Source organism: Podarcis tiliguerta (genome assembly GCF_965153285.1).
Source record: "Podarcis tiliguerta genome assembly, chromosome: 9".
Lineage (NCBI taxonomy): Eukaryota > Metazoa > Chordata > Lepidosauria > Squamata > Lacertidae > Podarcis > Podarcis tiliguerta.
This window is the reverse complement of record NC_139542.1, coordinates 1892046-1918350: the sequence shown is the minus strand read 5'-3', so window position 1 is coordinate 1918350 and position 26305 is coordinate 1892046. Positions and strand designations below refer to the sequence as shown.

Below are 26305 nucleotides of genomic sequence, written 5' to 3'. Positions count from 1 at the left end.
CTGTTTTGAGACTCCTTAGGGTAGTGATAAGCAGGATATCAAATCCAAACTCTTCTTCAACATCACCCATTGAGTTTAAAGCAGAGTGGGGATTTGAACTCGGGTCTCCCTGGCCCTAGTCCAGCACTCTCACCACTTCACTACGCTGGCTCTTGGGCCAGTGAGGAAAAATGCTAGTTGAGGCTTCAAGAGCTGCGCCAGGAGAGCTGGTGCATTGCTGTTTAGGTGTTCTCATTGCTGTGGATGGATCTCTTGTGCTTCAAATACAGCCTCTATTCTTGACATAGGCCAACACTGCCATGGACAAGAGGGGAGTCAGCGATTTGCTTGCAGGTCACCAGTCTGGGTGATTGAAGAGAATTGTATTCTCTTTATTCAGTCATTTAGGGTGGGGTGAACATTATTTAACAGAATCACAGAACCTTTGAATTGTGGAGTTGGAAGGCACCCAAAGCGTCGTCTAGTACAACCCCCTGCAATGCAGGACTTGCATGGATGCTTTATAGGTCTCATGGGGTTGCCTCATCAGCTGCTTGGGGTGGGGCTCCCAAAAGCCAGTAGCACAGTGCCAGGGAGGTGCTAGTCATTTCCCTACAATTATAGAATCATAGAATTGTAGAGTTGGAAAAGACCACAAGAGTCATCTAGTCTAACCTGCTGCAATGCAGGAATCTTATGCCTAACGTGGGACTTGAACCCATGTCCCTGTGATCCAAAGCCTCATGGTCTACCACCTGAGCTACAAAGGCTGCACTCAATGGGGTACTTGGAGGCAGTAGTGGCGGTATCACTTTTTTTTTGGGGGGGGGGTTAAATCATTTTTATTAATTTCCCAATAAAAAACATCCAATTAACATATCAAATCATAATCCAATTAAAATTAAAAAACTAAAATATAAAAAGACCAAATTACCATCCAAATTATTGTTATTAATTTTTCGGGGCTTCCCATAGCCTGGACCTTGAAGCATGTCCAAATCTCTCCTCGTTGTTTCAATATTTTCTACATCTCGATTTTAATGCTTTAAAGTTCTCCTTCTCTGGCTCTGTGATTCTCAGTCCTGTCAGACATTATATATCCTTGCATCCATCGAATACAGCTTTATTTGTATATTTTTTTTTTTCAACTGTCTTTTTGCCCGCGCAGCTTTCTCTGATTCCAGATTCCATTCCAATCTAAGCTGTTTTCCAAATCTGTTGTCTGAAGTTTCTGAAATTTAATGACGCAGCAACTCCCAAATTGCTAATCCTTACAGTCCAGGCTGTTGTCCAAACCTTCCTTTTGAGATTTAATAACGCGGTACCTTCCACATTCTTGAGTTATTCTTAATAATTGTTGAGCAGACTGTTTGCAATATTGTAAGATAAATAAACTGTATTCCACAAATATCAGTCATCTGGTGATCGATCAGCCTTCCTGGAGACACAGTCCCCCTCCGGGCCCTAGAGGGGGGCTGCTAGGCATCCATCTAGCCTTCGCTCTCGCTCATAATGAAAAAACCACCTGCAAACAGCTGCACTGTATGTTATCCAAAATATTGTCTCAAATCATTGTAATCAGCCAGTAAATAGTTCCTGTTTCTCTCAAAGAAGGGAGGATTTCACATTTTCCCATGCTGCATAGTACTGACAGGTGCCATCTTATTTTTTCTTCTATCTTTAGGAAGCATTTCAAGTCTTAAGTAAAGCTGTGCAGTTGAATCCCCAATTTTAAATAGAAGTCCATTTGTACTCTTTTATTTTTTAAAAAAAATTAAGTTCTTAATGAGGCTTGGCATGGAAAGCCAATTGTAGATGTTAAGAAGAGAGAAAAAAGAACATACCAAACACCTCCACAATCCACACACCATGATGAGAATCTCTTTGAAGTCCAAGATTGTTCACCAGAGACTATACAATTCTGCAGGTTTTTTCTTAAGCTTCTTCGTTCCAGACCATGTCTGTTTATTGTCCAAATCTAATCATTTCTTCGAACAGATATTCCCGGCTATGAGAATGACATCGGAGAGTGCCAACCTTCCCTTGCTCTGCGACCCAGGGTCCTGCCGCTTGCACCTTGATGCAAGTTGGCAATCTCGGACAATCTGCGGGTCTACGAGACAGTCCTCCCCCAACCTGGGGAGGCTGCCAGGGCTAATTACCCCCATATTAGCCCTGAATTACCGGGACGGCTGGGGTCCGGTTATATGGGAGTCAGCCATCACATTGACTTTGTTTCTGTTTAGTTCCAGCCCCTGCCCATAAGGTGCAAGGAAGCGCATGCTGGTGTCCGGGAGAGAATCTCACCTTGGGCTGGGTCACAGGCTGCATGTCGTGTGGCTGGGTTAGGAGGACATGCATGATTTGGGAGCAGCTGGTGCTTCCAGATGTTATCAAGCAGCTGGGCGAGAATAACTTGGGCACACAGAAAGGCATAGAGCTCAACTGGAACATGCAGAGGAACTTTGTCTGGTGCACCGAGCAGTTCCCAGCAGCCGAGATCATCTGGTCTGATCTGTTGCAGAGGCTTTGTTGGAAAGACATCAGTGCGCCTGCAAAGATTAATTGCGCACGGGGGGGGGAAATCAACAGGGCGATCACGTTTTTTGTGAAGTCCCGTGGCTGGGGTGTCATTCAGCAGCCAGGCGTTTATTTTGATCGCTCAGAACTACACGGAAGATGGCTATAAATCTCTCAGACAAGGGCATTGACAAATGGCTGAAGAACATCTGTTCTGGTCTTTTAGAGCTGGTGTAGTTTCCATCAGTGAGGCGTCAGTCCAGCTTGGACATTGGCAAGAACTATAGTGCTGCTGCTGGGTATTGTGCATAGGGTACCTAAAGATGCTAAGGAGCCATGGCACTTTGAGTCTTCAGCTGGTCAGCACTGGAGCCTTAGCTTGGTGGCTGCAGGCACATCGAACAGTCTACATTGTCTGCTGCTTTGAGCTACTGCCCAGGTTATCCATCAGTCATTTTTGTCTCTTGCCAGCAGCCGCCTCTGGACTTTCCGTTCCCTCATCTAATTGTCATCATGTGAGTAAGAGCTGGGATTTGTTGCCAGCATCCCTTTCTCCGTTGCATCCTCTTGCTGCCCTGCTGCACTTCCATGCGTTGGGAAAGTGAACAGCCACAGTGAGGGCATCTCAGAGAATTCTGAATCTCTGAAGTCTGATCTTGTGGGAATACAAATGGACCTAATATTTGGGCTGCCCCTGCCAACTATGTCTAGGAAGCTGCCAACGGGGAAAACATGGCCTGTTCCAACTCAGCTGTGTGTGTGGATTCCTGAAGTTGGTGTGAACAGTTGCAAAAACTGAAGCCATCAGAACAGAAAATTCACAGGATGGCAAAGTGCAGGAGAACATGCTGTCTCCTTGGAGAGTTCTTTCTCCTTGGAGAGTATTTTCTATACCCGTGTTCCTCAAACTTGAATTCTCAGCTGTTGTTGGACTATAACTCCCATCATCCATAGCTAGCAGGGCCAGTGATCATGGATGGTAGGGGTTGTAGTGTAGCCTTATTGGAGTTCACCGATTGGGTCTGCGTTGCTCCGGGACAGGAGGAAGGAAGTCAAATGACACCGAGGTTGATTCCAAGAAAGAGTTTATTCTGCTCTCTGGATAGTAGAAGGCACTTGCATGATCAAGTCCACAACAAGTCTAAAGAAATGACAAGTTTCATGCAGTATATATATCCTCCAGGCACCCTCTCCCTCCTTCCCATGTAAACCCAACCACGTCAGCCTATGTACGCAGGTTGACATCACATATGTTCCTGCTCTGGTACCCTCAACCATAAAAGGATCTTCCTTCCTGTACTTCTGACCATAAAAGGATCTTCCTCTTCCTACTCTTATCTGGGAGGAATAGGTCATCATCTCTGGGAACACGCTCTGGTGCTGTTCCCAGATTGGGTCTGTGTGTCTTTTGTGGTCAGCACATAAGATAAGGCACACACACATCATCCCTGCTCTACTGGAACGTGGCAAGGTCACTCATTGCCGCCATGGACTGATAAGGGAGAGAGCTTCGAGCACAGCTGGGTTTTTGTTTATACATTGACTCAGAGCTCAAGTTAATGGATTTTAGCTAAGGAAAAATAGGGATTTTGGTGCAGTTTTCAGACTGCCTTCACAGTCAGTTTTGGGTTTGGGAAACCCATTCCTTCAGTAGTCCAACAGCAGCTGGGAATTCAAGTTTGAGAAAAAATGGTGTGCACGGACTGGTGGCTTCAGGCAGGGAGTCTCTCCCAGCCCTTTTTGGAGATGCTGGCAACTGAACCCGGGACCTTTTGGTGCTGGAAGCTGCATCATCCTGAGTCAGACCACTGGTCCATTTAGCGTAATATTGCCTCATTGACTGGCAGAAGCTCTCCAGGGTTTCAGGCATGGAATGCCGTCAGCCCAACGGCCTCAGCCCTGTATACCTGAAGGAGTGGCTTCACCCCTGTTGCTCGGCCTGGATGTTGAGGTCCAGCTCCGAGGGCCTTCTGGCAGTCCAGTCATTGCTGGAAGTGAAGTTACAGGGAAACAGGGAGAGGGACTTCCCGGTAGTGGTGCCTGCCCTGTGGAACACCTTCCTGTCGCTTGTCAAAGAGAGAGGAATTCTGAAGGCAGCCCTGTATCGGGAAGCTTTTAATGTTTGACACTGTATTTTTGTTGAAGCTGCACTGAGTGGCTGGGGCAACCCAGTCAGATGGGCAGGGTAGAAGAAATAAATTGTTGTTGTTTTGTTGTTTTTGTTTTAATTACTTATTTGTCCTTTTATCTTGTGAACCATCCTGAGATCATTTGTTAAAAGGCAGTATATAAATCTATTTATTTATATTATTATCATCTGGAGATACTGCTGGGGATTGAACCTGGGAAGTTCTGCACACAAACCAGGTGATCTGCCAGTCCATGGCATATGACTTCAGGTGTGAGGTTGGTGGGTGAGACTTGGGGAAAACAGTGTCACAGGTCAAACTGAGGCCTGTGCTGGGACAGAATTAAGCTTGTTGGCTGGAGATTTCCTACGTCAGCCGTAAAAGGAGCAGGGAAAGGCACAGGAAATCCAGCAGGCTGCTGTGGAGATCTGTATGCAACTGCTGTAGGGACTTGAATTCAGGTGGCACAGATTTTGAGAGCACAAGACTTTCTTTCTGAAAGGAAAGGAGCAGATTTCTTGACTATCGGTGACCTAAGTTACCGTATTTTTCGCTCTATAGGACAGACTTTTTCACCTCCAAAAATGAAGGGGAAATGTGTGTGCATCCTATGGAGCGAATGCAGGCTTTCGCTGAAGCCTGGAGAGCGAGAGGGGTCAGTACGCACTGACCCCTCTCGCTCTCCAGGCTTCAGGAAGCTATCCACAAGCCTTGGGAGCCTGGTGGGAGTTCGGCTGGAGAGGTTGTGTGTGGCTAAAGAGGAAGCCAAGACAGCCAGCGGGATGGATCATGCTGGCTTTCTTGGCTTCTTTGCTCTTTGGGGCTGGGGGTGGAGGTAAAATCATTTCCCCCCCTTTATTTCCCCCTCCCAAAAAAACTAGGTGTGCCGTATGGTCCGGTGCGCCCTATAGAGCAATAAATACGGTATTTGGGCAGGGTGGCTGGCTGGCTAATCTGGTCTCCCTAGATGATGCTCAATTGCAACTCCCATCATTCTTGCCTCTTAGCCTTGCTGGGCAGGGCTGTTGGGAATTGAAGTATTCTGGGTGTGATCTGACCAAGGCAGAATAGAGCAGGACTATTCCTTCCCTTGATCTGGACACTAGACTTCTGTTGATGCAGCCTAGAAGAAGAGCATCGTTGATTAATTTATTTTAGTTTGCCATTGTTTGCTGCCTGGAACTGCAGGAAAGGTTGCTCATGCCCTACATATAGTTTGCATTTAGGTCAGACAAGCAGGCTGAAGTCCTGACCTTGCCTCTTGGATGTGACTGATCCCGATGCTAAGAAAACAAACCTGACCATGTGTGTGCCAGCGATCCTCCCCCAAGATTCTTGGCCTCATGTCCAGCCAGCTGGACTTGAGTGACAGGCAGCTCTGCCTTTGGACAGCGCATTCCAGGGACAGCTAATGAGACCCTCTTGGCACAGGCAGACGGCTGAGTACAGCGTGTCCCTTGCCCAGAGGTGGCTGAGCTGTCGTTTTCCCTTCCTGCCATGCGGAGAACGTCGGACGCTTTTCTCCGGTGGATGGTCCCAGCCAGCGGCATAAAGAGGAGAAGGATGGGAGACAGCAAGAGGCAGGCAAGGTCCAAGGGCGACCCGGACCTCTAAGGAGTTGTGGGGGAGAAGGACCTGGTGTTCCCTGCACCCTTGTGAAAGGAGAGTCTCCTGTGTCCTCTCCCGTCTTTCAGCATCTTAGAAGGAGGACTTGTTTTCAGCATAAGCTACCCTTTGGCCAAGGAGTTTCTCTCCTCCATTGATAGAGCAGCAGAGGCCAATGTTGACCGAAGAATCGGCTTGGATTGGATACCCTTGAGCCAAATATCTCATGCTTAGCCTTCACCCTTTTGCACTTCTCCCAAGAAGCCCTGGGGGGAGGAAGTTTTTGCCTGGGTTCCTGCCGATCTCGCTGATGGGAAGATGCAAGACGGGAAGAAAACAGCAAGCACCAAAGGGAACAGGGCTCCGTCCGCTGAAGCAGCTGCTCAGCACCCTCTAGATCCACTGAGACGGTAAGTCCATGCTGGACCAAGGCGGTCTGGTCTGGAGTCACTGTTAGTAGCCCAGAGATAAGCTTTCTGCCCATCCATTGTCAGGATTCTTAAAGGTTTTTGAGCGTCATCTCGTTCAAGCTCATAATACCATGACTGTAATGCCTGGATGCAGGTCCAACATTTCTTGGTTTCAGGGACAGAGACCCTCCCTGTTTCTGGGATGCTTTGATCCCTTGTTAATTCATGCTTTTGTGAAAGGACTGGTTGGTTCTCTTACCTGGGTAAGCAAGGGCTTTCAAGTTGACAGGCCTCCAGAAGATGTGCTCTGTAAAGACGAATGGAAAGGTCTAGGTATAGTAAAGCACAAAGAGCAATGGCTTTCAGCTGTGCAAGAAAAGAAAGAAAGTTGGAATGAAGCAATGATTTTAAACCACCAGGAGGTAGATTTAAATATGAAGGAAGAGGTGAAGTGAAGTTTTTCTAGGTTACACACATATGTATACATGAGCCAGAGAGAGAGAGACAGAGTATGCACACTCCACTTTGGGAGAATTGAAGCAGGACCGTGAATAAGTTATCTATAATACCCAAGTAAAAATTGAGTAATGACTGCATAATGGAAAGGATGTTTGTGTTGAGAGCCAGTGTGGTGTAGTGGTTAAGAGCAGTGGACTCGTAATCTGGTGAACTGGGTTCGATTCTCCGCTCCTCTGGTGACCTTGGGCCAGTCACACTTCTCTGAAGTCTCTCAGCCCCACTCACCTCACAGAGTGTTTGTTGTGGGGGAGGAAGGGAAAAGAGATTGTTAGCCGCTTTGAGGCTCCTTAGGGTAGTTTAAAGCGGGATATCAAATCCAAACTCTTGTTGTTTTTTATCAGCTTTTTAATAGAACAGATTGCTAACGTAGGAAGTGTGTGAAGTATCCTCTAAAGCTTTCCGAAGGGTTGAGCAAGGATTGTGAAGTGGAGACCATCTCAAACTTATCCTTCCAAAAGAGCTGCCTTCCCCCAGTTCTGCTTGTGCCTCTCCTTGCACACAGGGGTCCTCTTTCTGTCGTTGCTCAGTGGCAGAAGGCAAGCTTTTCGCATGGAAGGTCCCAGTTCTCATCACTGCCATTTCCCTTAAAGATGAAAAACCCTGCTGGGAAGGGCTTCTCCCTCTTCCGAAGTCCCTAGAGTCCGAAGTGCCACTCTAAGTAGGTAGCACTGGGCAGGCTGATCAGCGGACAGGCATTGATGTACGTTCCTTAATGGAAGTCAATTAAGAGAGCGGATTGAGGCGTGTGCTGCTGTATAATTCTGTGCCAGCTCTTATGGCAGCCTCTCAGCAATTCTTGAGCTGTGATTCCTGCACTACAGGGGGTTGGACAAGGTGGCCCATGGTGGTTCCTTCCAACTCTACACTTCTGATTTTATTGTAGTTGTTAATAATAATAATAATAATAATAAATTTTATTTATATCCCGCCCTCCCCAGCCGAAGCCGGGCTCAGGGCGGCTAACAACAATAAAACAGTACAAAAGTACAGCACAAACAACACTCTAAAATCATTCATTATAAAATTAATTAATTCAAGCCACTGGCAACCATTGGGCCAGAGCTCCGTGAAGATTGCCGGGGGAGGGAGTCAGGCTGTGCCCTGGCCAAAGGCCTGGTGGAACAGTTCTGCGGGCCTTTCTGGCAAAATGCACAGCAGAAATGTGTTTCGATACTATAAACGGTCCTGTAATCCTCGAATGAAGGGTGGTATATAAATTTAATATTTTCCCCCCTTTAAACTGTGAGCTGAAGTTGGTCATAGCGCTGAAGAGGATGCATCTTTGGTCTCAATGACTCCATGTGCATTGCTGAGCCTGCTCAGCAGCTGATGGGGGTAGATGGGGGGTATGAATGGATGAACTGTTTTGTCCTGCTTGGGCTGCAGTGAAAAGGCCAGTTGCAGGCCAGACAAGAGACTGCAGAAAACCCTGTGTTGATTGTGTCCTCTCCGCCGTCTTGACTGTGAAGTCTAAGCCAGTGGTTGCATGGCGAGCTATAGCTCAGGCAACTACAGATGTGGGCATTTCATTGGGGTCCTGTGGCCTAAGCCTGGCTTCCTACAGTCAAAGCCCACTGAGCATAAAACACAAGGAGCTGCTCCTGCACAAGCCCCACTGAAATGGGCTTGGGTATTTCACCAGGACATGCATTGGACCCTGTTTCTTGGGCACTAGAAAGGAAGGGAACAAGAAAGAGCAGGTTTAGGAGGGCAGCTGTTCCCTCTGTGATACCATAGGAGGGAGATGACTCCGCAGGATTCTGCTGTGAGATTGAGAAGACCCTGATATGAGATCCTCCCTTGAGGTCATGTGCAGAGTTTTGTTGCCCTCACTTCTCAAAGCTCAGTGCATTCTCCAATTTTTGAACAGCTTTCAAAGAGGACCAGGAGGAGAGTTGCCATATTTTAAAAGGTGAAAATATGGACAACTTTTTTGGGCAAAGTTATTGAACTTTTTTTAGTTTTGCCCAAAGTTATTGAGCTTTTCTTGCAAAAATCTCAAAATGAGATTTTAAGTAAATTTGGCGAAATCTAGACTTCCAACATGGGTTGCCATGCGTCTGGATTTCCCCTGACATTTCCATGATTTCTGCCCAAATACTGCTCTCGACTTCCGTATTCCATCCATGTCTAGGAAATTCTGGACGTAGGGCAACCCTATTTTCAGCTACTGGCCACCGTGGAGCTGCTCCACTGTCAGATGCACCATGCCTCTGAATACCATGCCTTATGAATTAAGGTACTTTTGATAAATAAATGCCTTAGCCCGGGGCTGGTTCCCCATGGCCTGACATTTTACCAATCACTCAGCAATAACATACATTAGAAAAAGAAACCAAAATATACCAATTGTAAAACAAGTGAAGGAATTTATTTGAAAAGACCCAAGGTGAGATATGGCAGAGGATAAGTATTAAGGGATTTGTTAACTGAAATGGTGACTGTACTCTAAATTTCATGGCAGGTCCTGAAGGCAATCTTTTTCTAATGGATTAAGATGCTGTTGGTTTCATGGCATAGTATTTTGCTATGATGGAGGGTGGCAAGGGAGGTCCAGGAGAAAGCTGGTTGGTATGGATTAAGCGCAGGGGTCAGCAAACTTTTTTAGCAGGGGGCCGGTCCACTGTCCCTCAGACATTCGGGAGGGCCGGAGTATATATTGGGGGAATGAATGAATTCCTATGCCTCACAAATAACCCAGAGATGCATTTTAAATAAAAGCACACATTCTACTCATGTAAAAACACGCTGATTCCTGGACCGTCCGCAGGCCGGATTTAGAAGGTGATTGGGCCGGATCCAGCCCCCAGGCCTTAGAGTGCCTACTCATGGATGAAGGGGAGGGATCCTTTCACAAGCCAAATATTTCTTGAAAATTGTCATGGAGAGTCTGAAGTGCAACCCTCAGCACCTCCATTTTGGAACTCCCTGTGTAGTGATATTAAGCAGACGCCTTCGCTGTGCTTTCCCCCCCAGTCTGCTAAAATCATCTTTGTATATAGGCAAGCCTACCTGGATGTTCATAAAGATGGTGTGAGTTTTAATTCGTTTCCGTTTGAGCTTTCTCAAAGCCTTAAATTGTTAGTAATTCTTCTTACTGATCATTTTATCGTTATACCTTTTTCCGTAAACTGCTTTTCGGTTTGTTTATTGGTTCATACAATCAGACAATGTGTAATTTTTATGAAACAAACAGATAATAAAAATATTGTGTGGTAGCTGTAACTGGGGAGTAGTGTGTCTGGCCAAAAAGCAGCAGCAAAGTTAGTTGGTGAGGAGGTTTTATGCCACCCAAAAATTGCCGTGGGCAGATGTGTTGCTGAGCTGAGGGGGACGGAGTCAGAGTTGTGAATGACAACCCTGAACTGTAGCCCAGTGTGACTCTTCTGTTGTGTTCCTATTGTAGTAGCACTGCACATTTGGACCAAGGTGTTCAGGGACCGTCGGGTCTGCTTCTGGTCCAATAACCAGGCAGCGATGAGCGTTTTGGCAAAGCAGTCTTCACGTTCCAGCAGAGTCTCGGCCCTCTTACACCCTTTCGTTCTGCACTGCTTAAGGTTCAATGTTGTGTTTTCTGCCTGGTTAATTCCGGGAGCTTCTGATGACATTTCTGGTGCTCTGTCCTGCTTTCATCTGGAGTGCTTCAGGTCCCTGGCTCCAGATGCACAGCAGCTGCCTGAGTTTTCCCCCGGATCATCTATGGAACCTTGGCAGCATTTAGTTTTACAGGGAGTAGCGGCTTCCGCTTCCCCTTCTACACTTAGGTCTTATAAGAAGGCCTGGACTGACTTCTTAGCCTTTCGCTCGCAGTTTTTGGCTATTGATAGGAGTTTGTCTCCATCTACTGAGCAGGTGCTGCAGTATTTGGCGCACCTGTTGCAGCTTGGTCGTGCCACTAAGACTATCAGGATTCAGTTGGCTGCAATTTCGTTTTTTAGCAAATCACTATTTTCCAAAGACCCTTGCACTAAGTTTATCGTGTGCAAAGTCTTGGAGGGCTGGAGTAAGCTTCAACCTCCCAGAGCACTAGGGAGGAAGCCTGTCACATTTGACCGTCTGTGCCGCATTCGCAGTAAGTTAAGACTTATCTGCAGGACAAAATACGAGGCTAGAGTTTTTTCAGCTGCATATTCCATTGCATTTTTTGGAGCACTACAGGTTGGTGAGGTGGTGCTGGAATCTGCCCAGGGTCGAGTTACCAGAGGTCTATTGCTTCAGGATGTATCATTATCAGCAGCGGAACTCGTCATTACTGTCAGGAACCCCAAGACTGACCAATTGGGCAGAGGCGCCACGGTTAGGCTGCCTGCCCCTGGTAGGAAGGCCCTTGCCCAGTTAAGGATACCAGGAAATATATGGCTCTTCGTCCCCCTGGGGCTAGCCCATTCTTAGTGCATGAGAACGGCACCCCATTAGCTAGGCATCAGTTTACGCGGGTGATGGGTAAAGCTATTTCAGCCTGTGGCTTGTCAGCCACTGAATATGCGCCTCATTCTTTTCGCATAGGCGCTGCCACAACAGCAGCACCTTGGGGCCTGTCAGTTGACAGGATAAAAAATATGGGATACTGGAAGTCTGACGCTTACAAGGGTTATGCCAGGAAGCGTCACCAGCGGTGTGTGTTCTGATGCCTGCTTGTTATTCCCTTCTTCTCAGGTCTAGCAGCCGTGCGTATTTGGATTGTCGGCCACAGCATTGTGCACTGGGCCAGTCTGCGGGCTGCGGAGTCTGAACTGGGGCACTGCCTTGGCCTTCCCAACCACGTGAGCGTATCCTGGATGTCCAGATGTGGAATGCGATGGGATGAATTACTCCCAATGGTGCGGGAGAAGGTGTCCTGTGAAGGACCTCCCGCAGCGATCGTGGTGCAGCTGGGCGAGAATGATTTGGTGTTGGTACACAGCTTAAGTTTGCGTACCCGCATGCAAGAGGACTTGGAAGAGCTGGCGGCCGCTCTCCCTGGACTCAAAATATTTTGGTCACAATTGCTACAGCGACGTGCGTGGCTTGGTAGCAACAACCCAACTGCCACCGAAAGGGCCAGGAAGCGCACGGATAGTGCCGTGTCCAAGAAGGTTGTTGTTCTGGGAGGCATTGTTATCCGCCATGAGGGCATTAACTTCAAGGATGCTGCCTTGTACAGGCCAGATGGTGTAAATCTTTCCAATGCTGGAAATGATGTTTGGCTGAGCGAGGTGTCAGTGGGGTTGAAGGGTTGGTTGCAGGTGTGAGTGGTTTGGCAGATATACCCATTTTAGCACAGAAATTTGGTCTTCTATTTCTAGTTTTTCTGCTGCTTTAAACAAATACATTCAGACGCCTACCAAGCCATCAGATAATGGTGAGTGCCTCTTCAGCACTGAGATACCCATTGGCAACAAGATAACTATTGGCCAGGACATTCATAGTCATTGATTGATTGGTTCATTGGTTGATTATTATACTTACACATTATTTTAAAAATGTCATTTTATCAGCTTCAAACAACATGGTATTTCAAGTTTGCTGATGAATGGGTCTTTCTTTCTTTCTCTTTCTTTCTCTCTCTCTCTCTCTCTCTCTCTCTCTCTATTGCACCTTCTTCCCTGATGGAACCTAAGGCAGTGTACAGATAAAAACAGGAACTGCTTATAACCCCATTCACAGTCAGTCAATGGATATTGAATGTACGTTGGCAATGAGAAGAGAGATCACATGCATTATCCATGTCAAATCTGCACACATTCATTTGAATGGGAGAACAGAGTGTACTCTCATACAAATCTGTGTGTCAAGGGAGCTAGCCTCCCCCCCCCCCCCAGGAACAAGAATATTGCTATTCTCAAGTGAGCTAATTCGATAACAGAGTATGGCTTCATCCACTCACGCATTCAGCGTTGCTGGAATGTTTATCTGAAAAGGGTTTAAAGTTTTATATAATGTGACCTTGATATGAGAATCCAGGATTTGACAAAAGGATGTTAGTGCTTCTGTATTAGTACCTGTGGATGTTTCCTAAATAGGCAATAAATAGACTGGGGAGATGAGTTGTTGGCAGATGCTATGTGATAGCCAAACTACAAGTTTAACAATGTACTTATGATGGATTATTTATTCCTCCTTAATAAAAAGTAGCTAGGTGCCCCCAGTCTGGAATGATACCAAGGGCAGTAGAGTGGCATTAACCTTGCATTGTTTTTCTACTGAAAATTCGCCTCTGAAGCTTCTATTTAGCTCCAGTGGTACTATTTGCAGCAAATGGTGCTACATTACCACTCAGGGCTTATTCACACTTCCATTTGCCCTGTTTCTTCCCTATAGGGAAGCCCATTCTTTAGCAATGAATTGGAACAAATAGCAATTGAGTTTTTGGTGCATTGCTGTTTGTTCCAATTTTGCACTAAAGAGTGAGATGGGAAAACACCATCCCTAGCTGCTACTACTACCTAGAGCAAAATCAGACATATGAGAGGGTAGAACATATGGAGAATTCTGCTAACTGATATTTAGCCTGAGCCTCCTATGCATAAACCATCAGCCTTCACTTGCTCTCTTGATTATAGCTACAGCTTGCCTCTTGAGCAAGTAGTAGCTACTATTCTTAGAAGGAGTTGTATAATGGGACCTAAAAGTGTAGCAAATTCAGTTATATTTCAAGCTCCACACTTTGGCTCCATATGCAAATGATTCCATGTCCAGTGCACTCAAGATTTTCAAATACTTTATTTGCAGTATGTTAAGAATCTGGTGAAATAATTACAACTTTCCCTCAACTTCCTTTCATTACACTGTGCTTCAGTTAGACGCCCGAGTTGGACAGCACTTATTTCTGGGTAATGGCAAACTAATGTACCTTTCCCTGGACTTCAGCTCATTAGACCATTCTTCCATTAGACTGTGCTGATTTCTTTATACTTTCAACCTGTATTCAAACTCCCACTGCAACAATTTTATGTGAAATTTAGAGCTAACAGATTGTAAAGTTAGGCTATCCACTACTATCTGAGATGATGTACAGTGTCCTTCCACCTGCTCTTGTTAACAAGGTCCTCGGAAATTCATAGTTGATCTTTCATTCATGTGTTTAACCAGCATTTGCCCTCAGACTGAATCTTTCATGTGCTGTGCTGGCAAAATGAAACAAGGACTTTAAATCGTATCAGTACTCTGTAAGCCAGGTTTTGTGGAAAGTTTATGAATTTCACTTTGTAAATACGATCAGCACCATTTTGAAGATTTTGTGTGGACACATAACATACGGATCAACAGCTCGTATGGATCAATGTTTTTTTCCTGACAGATCATTAAAACAGGTAGGTAGCACTTATAAATTTTGTACATTTAAAACCCTATTGTCCTGCAACTTAAAAAAGATTGTAAGGAAAGTTGAGCAAAAACTATTCCCCTTGCTTTGCTTTTGAGTCACAAAAAACTCCTGTTTTCCATCATTTTTGGGAGGAAGTACCTGAAAGTGATTCAATGAAGTTAATTATGGGCCGGAGGGAGTCTGGGAAAACGGTCTTGGTGGTGAGTGGAAAAGCGTATTTCCAGCAACTGGCATTCGGAAGCATTTCTGCCTCCAGCCGTGGAGGCAGAGCCATCTTGGTTAGTAGCTGTCAACAGCCCTCTCCTCCCCAAGAGGGAAGCCTTCCACCTGACCCCTCAAGACTCTCTTTATGGTGTGAGGCTAAGGCTGTAATCCTCACAGCACTCGGCAGGGCTTATTTATGCCTCCACGCGGCGAGGATCACATGGTATGTTCTGAAGCAAACAACACGTCTTGAGTGCGCTCAGTTTCAGACGCGGCTGGGACGCTGGACTGCTTTTTTGTAAAGGAGCAAATGAAGACATCTGAAACCGGGGCTGCTGTCACAACAGTTCGGTCACTTCTTGCACAGCTGACCTTTGGCATCATGTGTCTGCCGCAAACCAGCTGCCTTGAAGGCGAAAAACAACATAATCTCCCTGCTCCTGCTGGCAACCATGGGTGGGGAGCAGAGGCTGGGGAGAGGGGACCAGGATGGTTTGGAGACGTTGATGGGTGAGGGGGCGACGTGCTTTGCAGCATTTTAGAGAGCCACCCCCTGAGATCCACATAATGGTCACCGCCTTGGCCAGAAAGTGCTGGACCACTGCCAGCGTGCGTTGAGCGCAGTTATGCTCTTACTTGGAGGTGACGTTCTTCAGGAGTTGCCAGCCTGCCCACGATCTCCAAATGCTTGTAATTCAGTACCCTGGAGATGTATTAGCTAGTCCTGCCGCCCTCCTGCCACCTTCATTTATGGCTCTGCAAAACAGACAGCTAAAAATAGCCAGGGGCTGGCGGTGATGAAATTGTAATTGCTCATTGCATGAAATGCCAGGGTATTCTGCCAAGGCGCTGAGCGCCCCTCGGTTCAAGACCCGGGAAACCCATTTAGAGGGAAGGGTTTGCAATAGGATGAGGCGTCTGGCCCCTGCGGGGTTATTTTTCTTTAGTAAGGCATAGCCAAGCAGGCAGGAGCATCAAAGAAACTGAGACGGCCTGGAGACTCCCAAGATGGTCACAATGCTGAGTTCTTCTGCAAAGCTGCCTTTTAGGTTTTTGGTTTTCAGCTGAAACTAAAGCAGAACAAGGCATTCTTCACTTGCAGTTTTTGAAACCCTCTGCAGGCAGCTAGGTAAATTGCATGTTAGGTTGGCATCCGGGAGACAATGGAGGGGGTGAGGTCACACTGTTGGCAGGTTGCAGCGTCTGCTGTGGCTGTAGAAGCCGATGCAGGAGAGACATGTTTTGTTGCAGCTGGGGCAGGTGAAGGCATCTGGCAGATGCCCCAGGGTGTTTCTTCTCTCTCTGCTCCTCCCGGCAGTCATTCCTCCTCTGATCACTGCTTTGGATACACTACTGCCTGTCTCCAGTCACTGCAGTTGTATCTCTGATGGTGGCAACTCAAGGAACTCCAACGGCTTCCTCCTGGTGGGTGGGTGGGAATCGGGGAGGTGAGGAATCTGTTCTTTGTTCTGCAAGCCCTCTGTGTCCTTGTAGATAAGGGGGTTGGGGAGCTTAGTGTTGGAAAACGCTCTGGGGGTGCCAGCAAGTCCCCGGAACTCCGAACATCCTCTGGTACGCGCAGCTCTGGAAAAGGCATCTCTCTTCTCTTCCAGTGCTCTTCTAGCGACATCATAATGATATATGCACACTGATCTTCTGGCAAAACACAGCAAGAAGTGTAAGACATCGTGGAGCTAATCTACTATTTATTTACACGCTTTGTAAAGACAAAAGCATAACGGCGTCCATTCTCTTCAGGACACTTAGTCCAGTAAGAAGGGCAAGCTCCTGAGATGCTTCTGCAGCCTCTGTCCTCTCCTCCTCTGCAGCATTTGCTGAGTCTGAACCGCTTTCTGCGCCTGGCTCTTCCGGCTCGAGAAAGCCTGTTGCCTCTTCAGCACCCCACCGTTCCTCTCCTCCTCCTCTCTGCCCCACCACCACTCCCCAGGCTCTGAGCCTTCCTCCTCTGCCCGGCTGGTGCTTCCCACCACTGCTCATCATCCAACCCCCTCCCCCATCACCACAAATTGGGACTTACCAGCAGATAGAATTAAGTCCCTTAGGAGATGGCATTCCAGGGCACACCTACGTCCCTGAACTTACACTGTCTTGTTTATTTTCTTGGTTTTTTGAGGATTGGCCACCAAGAAGGTATGGATTTGTGAGCACAGGGTTGTGTATTGGGCCAAAGTCCGCACAGTTTCGTCCAAGTGGGGCAGCAGCCTGGGCTTCCCCTCAAATCTAGAGGCCCAGGTGGGGGCTAGGGCCACAGCACTCCCCAGGTGCAATCCAGCAAGGGACTACTCTTTGATGCAGGTCAAGAACTCGCTCATTTCCAGTCGAACCCAAATTAAGTCTTTCCACCAGTAGTCAATAAAGTCGTGACCTGATTTGACCCAAATACTAGTTGCCATTTCTCTTTATTCATTGAATTGGGGGGGGGGGGTTCTGTAGGACAGGGGGATGCATGGGCACCTAAGTTTGCGCCATTGAGCACCGGCACTTCCTCCACCATGAACAATCCGATGAGGGAGACCCATTGGATCACTTTGTGGGCATTAAAGGACGTCCTTGGGTTGAGCTTGCTGTCCAGGAAGTGGATCCTTGCCGCTTGGTCCCTGGGCATATAACCAAGGCCCCTGGCTTGCCTTAGCAGCCACTTCCTTGTTATTATAGGATGTTCTTTGGGGTGGGGATTTCTGAAAAAGTGGGAAGGCATGGCGTTTGCTGCAGGGTGAGTCGGAATTTAGGGCTCACCCCCACTGATGAATTCTCCCGGGGGTCCGAGAGTTTCTGTCCGTGCCTTGCAAAAGCTCAATCTTATGTGCTGAATTGGGTCTTACCAGATTGTGTGGAAAATCAGAAGAGCGGTTTTCCATAACCTGAGCTTCAGTGCAGAGGTGAGGAGGGGAAGGTACCAACTGCAGCAAGTCTGGCACCTCTTCAGGAGCAGCAGTGCATTTATGCAGTGAAGGAGAGTTCAGTGTTTTGGTTTTGAGATCCTTAGGAGGATAAGGACCTGCAGCGTAATCAGGAATTTGAAGGCTGAAGTTAGAAAAACAAGTTTGTCTTTTTCTGCTGCATCCCCTCTCTCAAACTGGGAAGCACTCTATCCTGTCTTATGCCTTGACACCAGGACACAATGCAAGGTCTGACGTGGTGTGGTATTATTTTGCTATGGTTTAAATGGGTAATAGTCTTGTGCCGTGTCAGATTGCATCCTATGTCAGGGTTCACATGGTCGAAAGCTTTTCCATTTCCTACAGAGAGAAAATGAGCACATTGGGGGGACGGCAAGCCCTGTATCTGACATACTTGCTTTCTACATGCAGGGATATTTTTTTAAGTGCTCAGGAAGTGGACTGCCTGTGTCAGCTTCTGCCTTGCAAATGGATTAGGGATTAGACATGTTTGTGGTGATGATTGGCCCTGGAGCAGAGCTAAGTGTCCTGGATTGTCCGTGATCTCCAGGCGGATATTTCTTCTGAAAAAGCCACAGAGGGCTGTCCACAAGTGCCACAAAGGTTGGACATGAACCCTCAAAGCTTGCTAAATGACAACTGGCGAAATCTAGTGCAGCTAATTTAATGCAGGGTAGTGGAGACACATATCAAGGGAGGCTTTCGACAAACGGAAAGCTCTTCAGGCCTGTGGTCTCCCGGCTGTGGATTACGCTGTGCATTCCTTTAGGATCTGCCCGTTGGGGTCTGCCAACCGATGGAATCAAGGATATGGGACGCTGGAGATCTAATGCATACAGAAGGTATATCTGCAAGAACCCGTGGTAATCACGCTCTGTCCTTTATTTTCAGGTTACCCCGTGATTAACATATGGATCGTGGGACACTATATCACCCACTGGGCCTTTGTGCGTGCCACCAGTACCTGCTTGGGTAGCTGCCTGGGGCTTCCTGAAAGCTTCAGTGTCTCCTGGGTCACAAAGTGTGACATGACATGGGAGGAGTTTATGCCAATCGTGATGGCCAGAGCTGCCTTGCAAGGCCCCCCCAAAGCTCTGATTGTTCAACTTGGAGAGAACGACCTGGGTCAAAGGAACGGCAAGGACCTAGCCGTAAGCATGATGAAGGACTTTGATAAGCTGGCTGGTTTGTTCCCAGGCCTGACCTTATTCTGGTCTGAAATGCTGGTGAGGCGGCATTGGCCAGATTTCTGCCACCCGCGGGGAATCAACAAGACCAGGAGAACTATTAACCGTAGGGTGGCAGAGAAGGTGCGGCTCTTGAATGGACGGGTGATACGACACCCTAACATTACTTACAACCAGGAGGACTTGTTTCAAAATGACGGCGTTCAACTTTCCGATTTGGGAAGTGATGTTTGGCTGGCTGATCTCATCCAGGGCATTAAGGATTGGTTGCAGGTGTGAGGGTGTTGGCAGAGATCCTTTGGGGCTTGAGTGGCGGTTAGGCATTGGGTAAGTCTTGTTTATGGGAGGGGAGATTGTAGCCTCCGCCTGCCCCTCCTCGTTAAGGGTTTCCCGTTAAAGGGATCCGGGTGTGTGGTGACTGTCCAAAGCCTGGGCGTGGGCTAGGGCCATGCCACAACCCCTTTGGGAACCCTGGGGGTGCCATGATTTTATGTATATCATAGTGCTCCCTCTACCGGTGGTTTATTCTTAGGAGGCTCCCTGCAGACAGGCAGGAGTCAGGATATAGTCTTCTTTCACCCAATGCCTAAGACAAACCGCTCACGTGTGTAACCAATAAAGTTGTGGCCCATTTTATCCCATTGACCTCAATATTTGTGTCTGTGTTTTTATTATCTAAGAGGGCTGCAGGGCCCGTGGTCTCGACACGCAGTGAGACCAGGCTTGGTTTCTGCTTGAATCCAAGAGCATGGTAGGCAGTAGCCCCTAGGCTGTGGGGTACCTCTTGTCCACTTCATCTTGTCAGGGCGGTGTGTTCCTCTCTCCACAAACACCTCCGGAGACTTCTAGTGCTTTAATGGACTTTATTTACAATATTTACAATGGTCATCAAGAGTTCATTATCATTCATCAGGGTCACTCAGTTCAGATACCGGTAGAGGCCTCCGCTTACACCCCCAGCACCTCATAAAGTTCGGGAATTTATCGCCCCGCCTTTCAAGTTCCCTCTTGTCCATGCACCTCACGAGAGCCATCATAAATCTCTCGCCAGTCTCTGATCCAGAACTTAACCCTTGTCCCTGTGGAGCTGTTGGCTCACTAGCAGCCTCTTCCTGGCCCTCTACGCCTGAAGACACTGCCCTTCCTTCGCCTGCTCCTCCAGCTCCCTCTCCCTCAGGCACAGTGTCCTCTTCTCTACCCTGAAGTTCTCTCCCACATCCGGGGAACTCGAACTTACTGACTCAGCCCTGACAATCCTGCTGCTGCTCCCACCACCACCTGGAGGATGAGCTGGGACAGCCGAGGCCCTTTCCCACTCGGGACTTTTCTGGGAGTGTTACAGGACTCTCTTTCCTTTGCAACGTTGTTTGGGGGTTTTAAGTGGGGATGGAATTCACACTGAGGTCCAGCTCCGAGGGCCTTTTGGCAGTTCCCTCACTGCGAGAAGCCAAGTTACAGGGAACCAGGCAGAGGGCCTTCTCGGTAGTGGCACCCGCCCTGTGGAACGCCCTCCCACCAGGTGTCAAAGAGAAGAACAATTACCAGACTTTTAGAAGACATCTGAAGGGAGCCCTCTTTAGGGAAGCTTTTAATGTTTAACAGACTACTGTATTTTAATACTTTGTTGGAAGCCGCCCAGATTTAATTAATAAATTATTAAATTATTATTATTATTATATGTTGTAATTTTTGAAGGTGGGTGGATCTAGGAGTCTTGGTTGACCACAAACTTGACATGAGCCAACAGTGTGTCGCGGCAGCTAAAAAAGCCAACGCAATTCTGGGCTGCATTAATAGGAGTATAGCATCTAGATCAAGGGAAGTAATAGTGCCACTGTATTCTGCTCTGGTCAGACCTCACCTGGAGTACTGTGTCCAGTTCTGGGCACCACAGTTCAAGAAGGACACTGACAAACTGGAACGTGTCCAGAGGAGGGCAACCAAAATGGTCAAAGGCCTGGAAACGATGCCTTATGAGGAACGGCTAAGGGAGCTGGGCATGTTTAGCCTGGAGAAGAGGAGGTTAAGGGGTGATATGATAGCCATGTTCAAATATATGAAGGGATGTCACATAGAGGAGGGAGAAAGGTTGTTTTCTGCTGCTCCAGAGAAGCGGACACGGAGCAATGGATCCAAACTACAAGAAAGAAGATTCCACCTCAACATTAGGAAGAACTTCCTGACAGTAAGAGCTGTTCGACAGTGGAATTTGCTGCCAAGGAGTGTGGTGGAGTCTCCTTCTTTGGAGGTCTTTAAGCAGAGGCTTGACAACCATATGTCAGGAGTGCTCTGATGGTGTTTCCTGCTTGGCAGGGGGTTGGACTCGATGGCCCTTGTGGTCTCTCCCAACTCTATGATTCTATGATTCTGTGGGTTTCATTTGGCGTTGTGACGCACCATGTCACCTGGAAGAGCTCCTCTTCTCTTCCTGGCCTTGGGGGTGGGGGTGGGATGGCTTGCAGAGGGAGCCTCAGCTGGTGCATGGAGGTCAGGAAGGGGGAGAAGCTGCAGCCAAAGAGCACTGTGGGGCTGTCTCTGCTGCCGCTGCTGAATGCAGGAGGGCTTCCTGGGCTTAGCCCTTGCTCAGCTGCTGGTTTCTCCACCTTCTGCACTCATCCCCACCCTTTGGTGAGGCACCGTGAGGGCCTTCATGGTGACGTTGTCATTCCTGTATGTCCGGGGGTTGGACTGGATGACCCTTGGGTCCCTTTCAACTATTCAATTCTGTGATTTTACGACAACGAGAGAAGCAAGGCCTTCTGGGCGCTGATGCTGTGAGCCACTCCATTGTAGGATCGGTATTCGCGTGTGTGTGTGTAAATAAACCGTATATCCTAAAGACGCCACAGTCTCTGCTGTGCCTCATTTCCAAAAGGAAAAGCGAACCCTGGGGAAGCACCTGGAACCTCACACAGCTCGGAGCTTGGGGAGGCATGCTGCATACTAAAATGCTTTTTAAAAGGGGTATTAAAAATCGGATAGCTGCTTTGATACATATTGTGAAATGTGTCTCCAGGCACCTGCTTTGGACCTTCTCGAAAGTACCAACAAGTGGGGAAAGGAGTGCCTCTTCGTGCCACTTTTTATAGTTATTTCAAATCCCCCATGCAGGAGAAATGGAGGCACTTTGGATGCGCAGCACACACAGCAATGAGCCTCTTTGGGCAAGCTGACAACCTCGATGGCTTTAAAAGACGACTGGAGGAACGGATGGAGGAGATGGCTCCTCGCCAGGATGGTTGGAGGCAGCAAGGCTTCTGAATGCCAGTTGCTGGAAGCCGCAGGAGGAGAGAGGGCTCTTGCCTTCACGCCCCGTTTGCTGGTTTCCCCCTGCGAAGAATAGGAGGCTGAACTAAATAGCCCATTGAGCTGACCCAGCAGTGTCTCTGACTTCACCCCCAGAGGCACACTCCATTGTCTCTTGAGACGGAAGGATGCCAATAACTATGAATGAAGCTCAGGGGGGACAAATCCTGATGTGGAAGGTGGGAAGGAGACCGAGGAAGAGCGTGAGCCGTGAGGATTCATAGTGTTCCTTCATCTAAGGTGAGCCTGATGTTATCGTGCCTGCCTATCTCCATATTCAGCAGCTGCTGAGCTAAGCCTCTTAACCTTGGCATTTAGCAGGCAGCGAGAAAACAACTGAGGGGATCTAACCTTGGCGCAGTTTATATTTTAGGAACATTTTACGTTGCAGTTCACAAAGCCTCCCTTTCTCCATTTAAAAATACATGCATACATGCCTGAAGCTATAAAAGCAGCAGGTTAGGCTACAAATAAACCAATGAGTAAAATGGAAGGCTTTTATAAAAATAAAGCAATCTGTTTGGAAGTGGCCTCTCAGGGGTCCGGCCTGCCAAGCGGGCTTTTTATTCTGCTGTGCTTGAGCATTCTGAAGGAGAACTTTGGCTCCCTTGGCATCTGCTCTCCAGGTCCCCAGACCACCTGCTGCTTACAAATTCCCTGACTTTGCTGCAAGGTGTCTGGCATGGAAACAGAGGTGGGGTGAGGGGCTTTAGCTAAGCGCCCATCCCTGTCAAGGAGCATGACAAGGCATGGTTGCCCCCCAGATGCTAAGGCACTACTACGTTTTGGAAACAGGCAAGTGACCGGTTTGGGATGCGGTCACAATCCCTCTGAAGGAGCAGGCTTGCTGGTACACCTTTGTCACTAGGATTGCACACGAATCCAATGAGTTTTCAAGAGTTCTGCATTCTGATTCCTGGAGCTAAGAAAGAAGGAAAAGGAGTTGCAAAAGGAAAAGGGACCTCATTGTTTGGGAATAAGCTGAGGCTGACTCCCTTCAGCACCAGGCTGGCAAAACTAAAAAATGCTAGAATGTGCTGTTGTGCCGACTTCTCTGAATCACGCTGGGGAGAAAAGGTGAGCTGCGCAGGCGGAGCAAAGCCAGCTTAATATATCCAAGATGCAAACACTGAAACTCTCTTTGGTTTCTAGCCAATGCAAGTTTTGCACAGCCAGCACTTTGACCCTAAGGAAGCACCTTTGGGATGCATAATATTCAAAAGGTTGAACAATACAAATTACGGCAGCGCCTTAACAGATTTTAACTTTTGTAATCTGTTGTGGCAGATGCACTTTATAACACTAAAAACAGGGCGCTGGTTACTCAAAAGTTTGCAGGTATAATTTCATTAAGTAAAGGTAAAGGGACCCCTGACCATTAGGTCCAGTCGTGATTGACTCTGGGGTTACAGTGCTCATCTCGCTTTATTGGCCGAGGGAGGCCGCGTACAGTTTCCGGGTCCTGTGGCCAGCATGACTAAGCCACTTCTGGCGAACCAGAGCAGCACACGGAAACGCCGCTGACCTTCCTGCTGGAGTGGAACCTATTTATCTACTTGCACTTTGACGTGCTTTTGAACTGCTAGGTTGGCAGGAGCAGGGACCGAGCAACGGGAGCTCACCCCGTGGCGGGGATTCAAACCGCTGACCGTCTGATCGGCAAGTCCTAGGCTCTGTGGTTTAACCCACAGCGCCACCCGCGTCCCTAATTTCATTAGAAAACAGCAAAAGGCTACAGCTGCTATTAGCCCCTCCGAAGCAAAAAGGCAGGGCAGATCACTTTATGTAAAATAAACAATCAGATGCATTTTCATCATGGGTGATCTCCCTCAGTGGCTTTTGGGATCTGTGTTGGGGGCAAGGACCAAATAGGCATCTAGAAAGGAGAATTCCCTGGATGCCAAGATCCAAGTTTGGGACAAGTGCTCTTGGTCAGTTTGCATTTCTTGGTACAGAAAGTATTGATCTGATGTGTAGAGATCTTTCCTATTCTAATTAGTTCAAGAGGGTTCTGATGGTGGAAATGACTGGCAGAATCCGAGACCAGGGAGAAGAGTCGATGGAAGAAGATTGGAAAAAAATTTAAGTATATTTACAGAAATATTGTAAAATTAATGAATGTTAGAAGAATATTGGAATGAAGTTACATGGTTTTAGCAGAAGCGTTATTAAGAATTATATGAATATTAATTGTTAATGTGCTAAAGTGGAAAAATTAAAGTTAAATTGTGTTAGGATAAATTATAGAACAAAAATTGAGAAAGAAGGAAAGGATTTGTTGAACTAGTTAATTTGAACTAGAATACAAAAAAGGGAGGTGCGAGGAAGTCGAGGAAACAAGCATATGAAAGATAATGAAATGAAAATTGGATGTGTTTTTAAATGTTTTAATTTTTTCTTGTTTTGTGGTATTGTTTTTTCTTTTTCTTTTCGATGTATTGTTTGTTAAACTTTCATTGTGTCTTTTTTTCTTTTTGTAACTATTTTGTGACTATTTTTCTTTTTGTAACTATTAAACATTTAATAAATATCATTAAAAAAAATATTCAAGAGGGTTCTGGAAGTTTCTCTGTGTGAAAGAAACAAGCAGAAGGTTCCTGATGTTTGGGTTGTTGCTTCAGAAAAGCTGAGTACAGCTGGCTTAAACTGAGCCTGTTACCTCTTCTTCAATGCAATGCTGACTATAATAATAGGCCAGAAGGAGCCTGGGTTTTGCTCTCTTTTCTATCTTTCCTTCGGGTGTGGTGTTCTTTATATAGTGTTAAGGTTTTTGTCTTATTATAAATTTAAGTTAAGTCTGCTGCAACTAGATTTTTTATGAACATGACCAATCCTGAATGTATGGAATTTGTGACCATTATGCTCTTTGGCTTCAGTAGCAATAAAGCTCTCTTGGATGAAATATTAATTGCCTCTGGTCTGTTTTTGGGGAATCCTGCAGCATGTTTAAATTTTTACTCTGCTAACTATACGTTGGAGTTCTGCTTTGGATCAATACTGAGTAGAATTCATGACACTCTTTGGTAAGAGAACAGCAATTTAAAATCACAAAACACGCAGCAAAATAAAGCATGGAAATATAGGCTGCTGGACCTTTTAAATATGGCTTTGTGAGTTCCACAACTTCCCACCTCCCTTAGCATGTTTGTTGAGTTAGAAATGGTTTACTTCCAAACTCTCCAAAGATCAGATTCATGTGCTTTTCCATACAGCATTCAGAAAACACAAGGCAGTAAAACTTGGCTTAGTGATGAAAGTTCCTAAATTATTGGTATAGGGCAGGGGTCTGCAACCTTTAAGACAAAAAGAGCCACTTGGACCCGTTTCTGAAGAAAAAAAAACCTGGGAGCCACAAAACTCGTCATTATAAAAATAACTTTTTTGTCACTTTTAAAAAATTATTTCTTTGTTTGACCCCTTAGAATTACTCCTCCGCATAGAAATAAACGTTAAATTAACAAATTACCTTTTTGTATGTGTGTGTTCTTCACTCCCCTTCAAAACAGAGACCAGCGTACATGCCCCCTTTCAATGCAGTGACCAGCGTACATGCCCCTTACAATGTGGCGGGCAGGCGGGTGGGAAAGTGACGTCGGGACGGTGCGTGACTAACGCACGAACCGCCCCCATGCGATGTCACAGCCAGTACAGTGCCCGCCACAGTGGGGAGTGTCGGGGCGCACAATGCGCCTCCTCCCCTCGCTAGTATCCGCCCTGGAGCCGCGGCAAAAGTGTAAAAGAGCCACATGCGGCTCCGGAGCCGCGGGTTGCAGACCCCTGGTATAGGGACACAAGAATGACTTGTAGGAGCCATGCGGTCTGAGCTGCAATAACCGGCTCAAAATCACTTTACATGTTGAGCTGCTCTGGTAGACTGAAAAGGAACAAAAGCTTGGATTACCTAATCCCTCCTGAGGTGAGCTAAACCTTCCAGGACAGTTGACTCTCTGGCATTAACCCCTTTGTGCATTAATTAGACTTAAGCATGTGGCTTAGATGAGGCTGGTTGTCCCAGAATCTGACGGATCCCAAAGCTCCTATAGAAAGCAATAGCCTGCCTTTCAGCGTTGTTACTGAAAGCTCTTTAAAGCTGCACCATCTAAAAACAACATACAGTGGTGCCCCGCAAGACGAATGCCTCGCAAGACGGAAAACCCGCTAGACGAAAGGGTTTTCCGTTTTGGAGGTGCTTCGCAGGACGAATTTCCCTATGAGCTTG

General features: G+C 47.1%; 2 protein-coding genes across 5 annotated transcripts in view; both read left to right on the top strand.

Annotated features, from left to right (window-relative positions):
* Positions 1 to 17073, top strand: part of LOC310657502 (uncharacterized protein) — a 126245-nt gene extending 109172 nt beyond the window's left edge. The window contains exon 13 of the transcript XR_014501805.1: positions 16926 to 17073. The gene's annotated coding sequence lies outside the window, so the exon portion shown is untranslated. The remainder of the gene's footprint in view (positions 1 to 16925) is intronic.
* ZNF638 (zinc finger protein 638) overlaps positions 5548 to 26305 on the top strand; it is a 65487-nt gene continuing 44729 nt past the window's right edge. For 2 of the 4 annotated variants that reach the window (XM_083398127.1, XM_083398125.1), the window contains exon 1: positions 5549 to 6643. In XM_083398127.1, the coding sequence (XP_083254253.1) occupies positions 6552 to 6643 (92 nt within the window). In that variant the 5' untranslated portion in view covers positions 5549 to 6551. Of the gene's footprint in view, positions 6644 to 26305 lie in introns of all 4 variants that reach the window. The other 2 variants (XM_083398126.1, XM_083398128.1) reach the window with 2 other exon arrangements.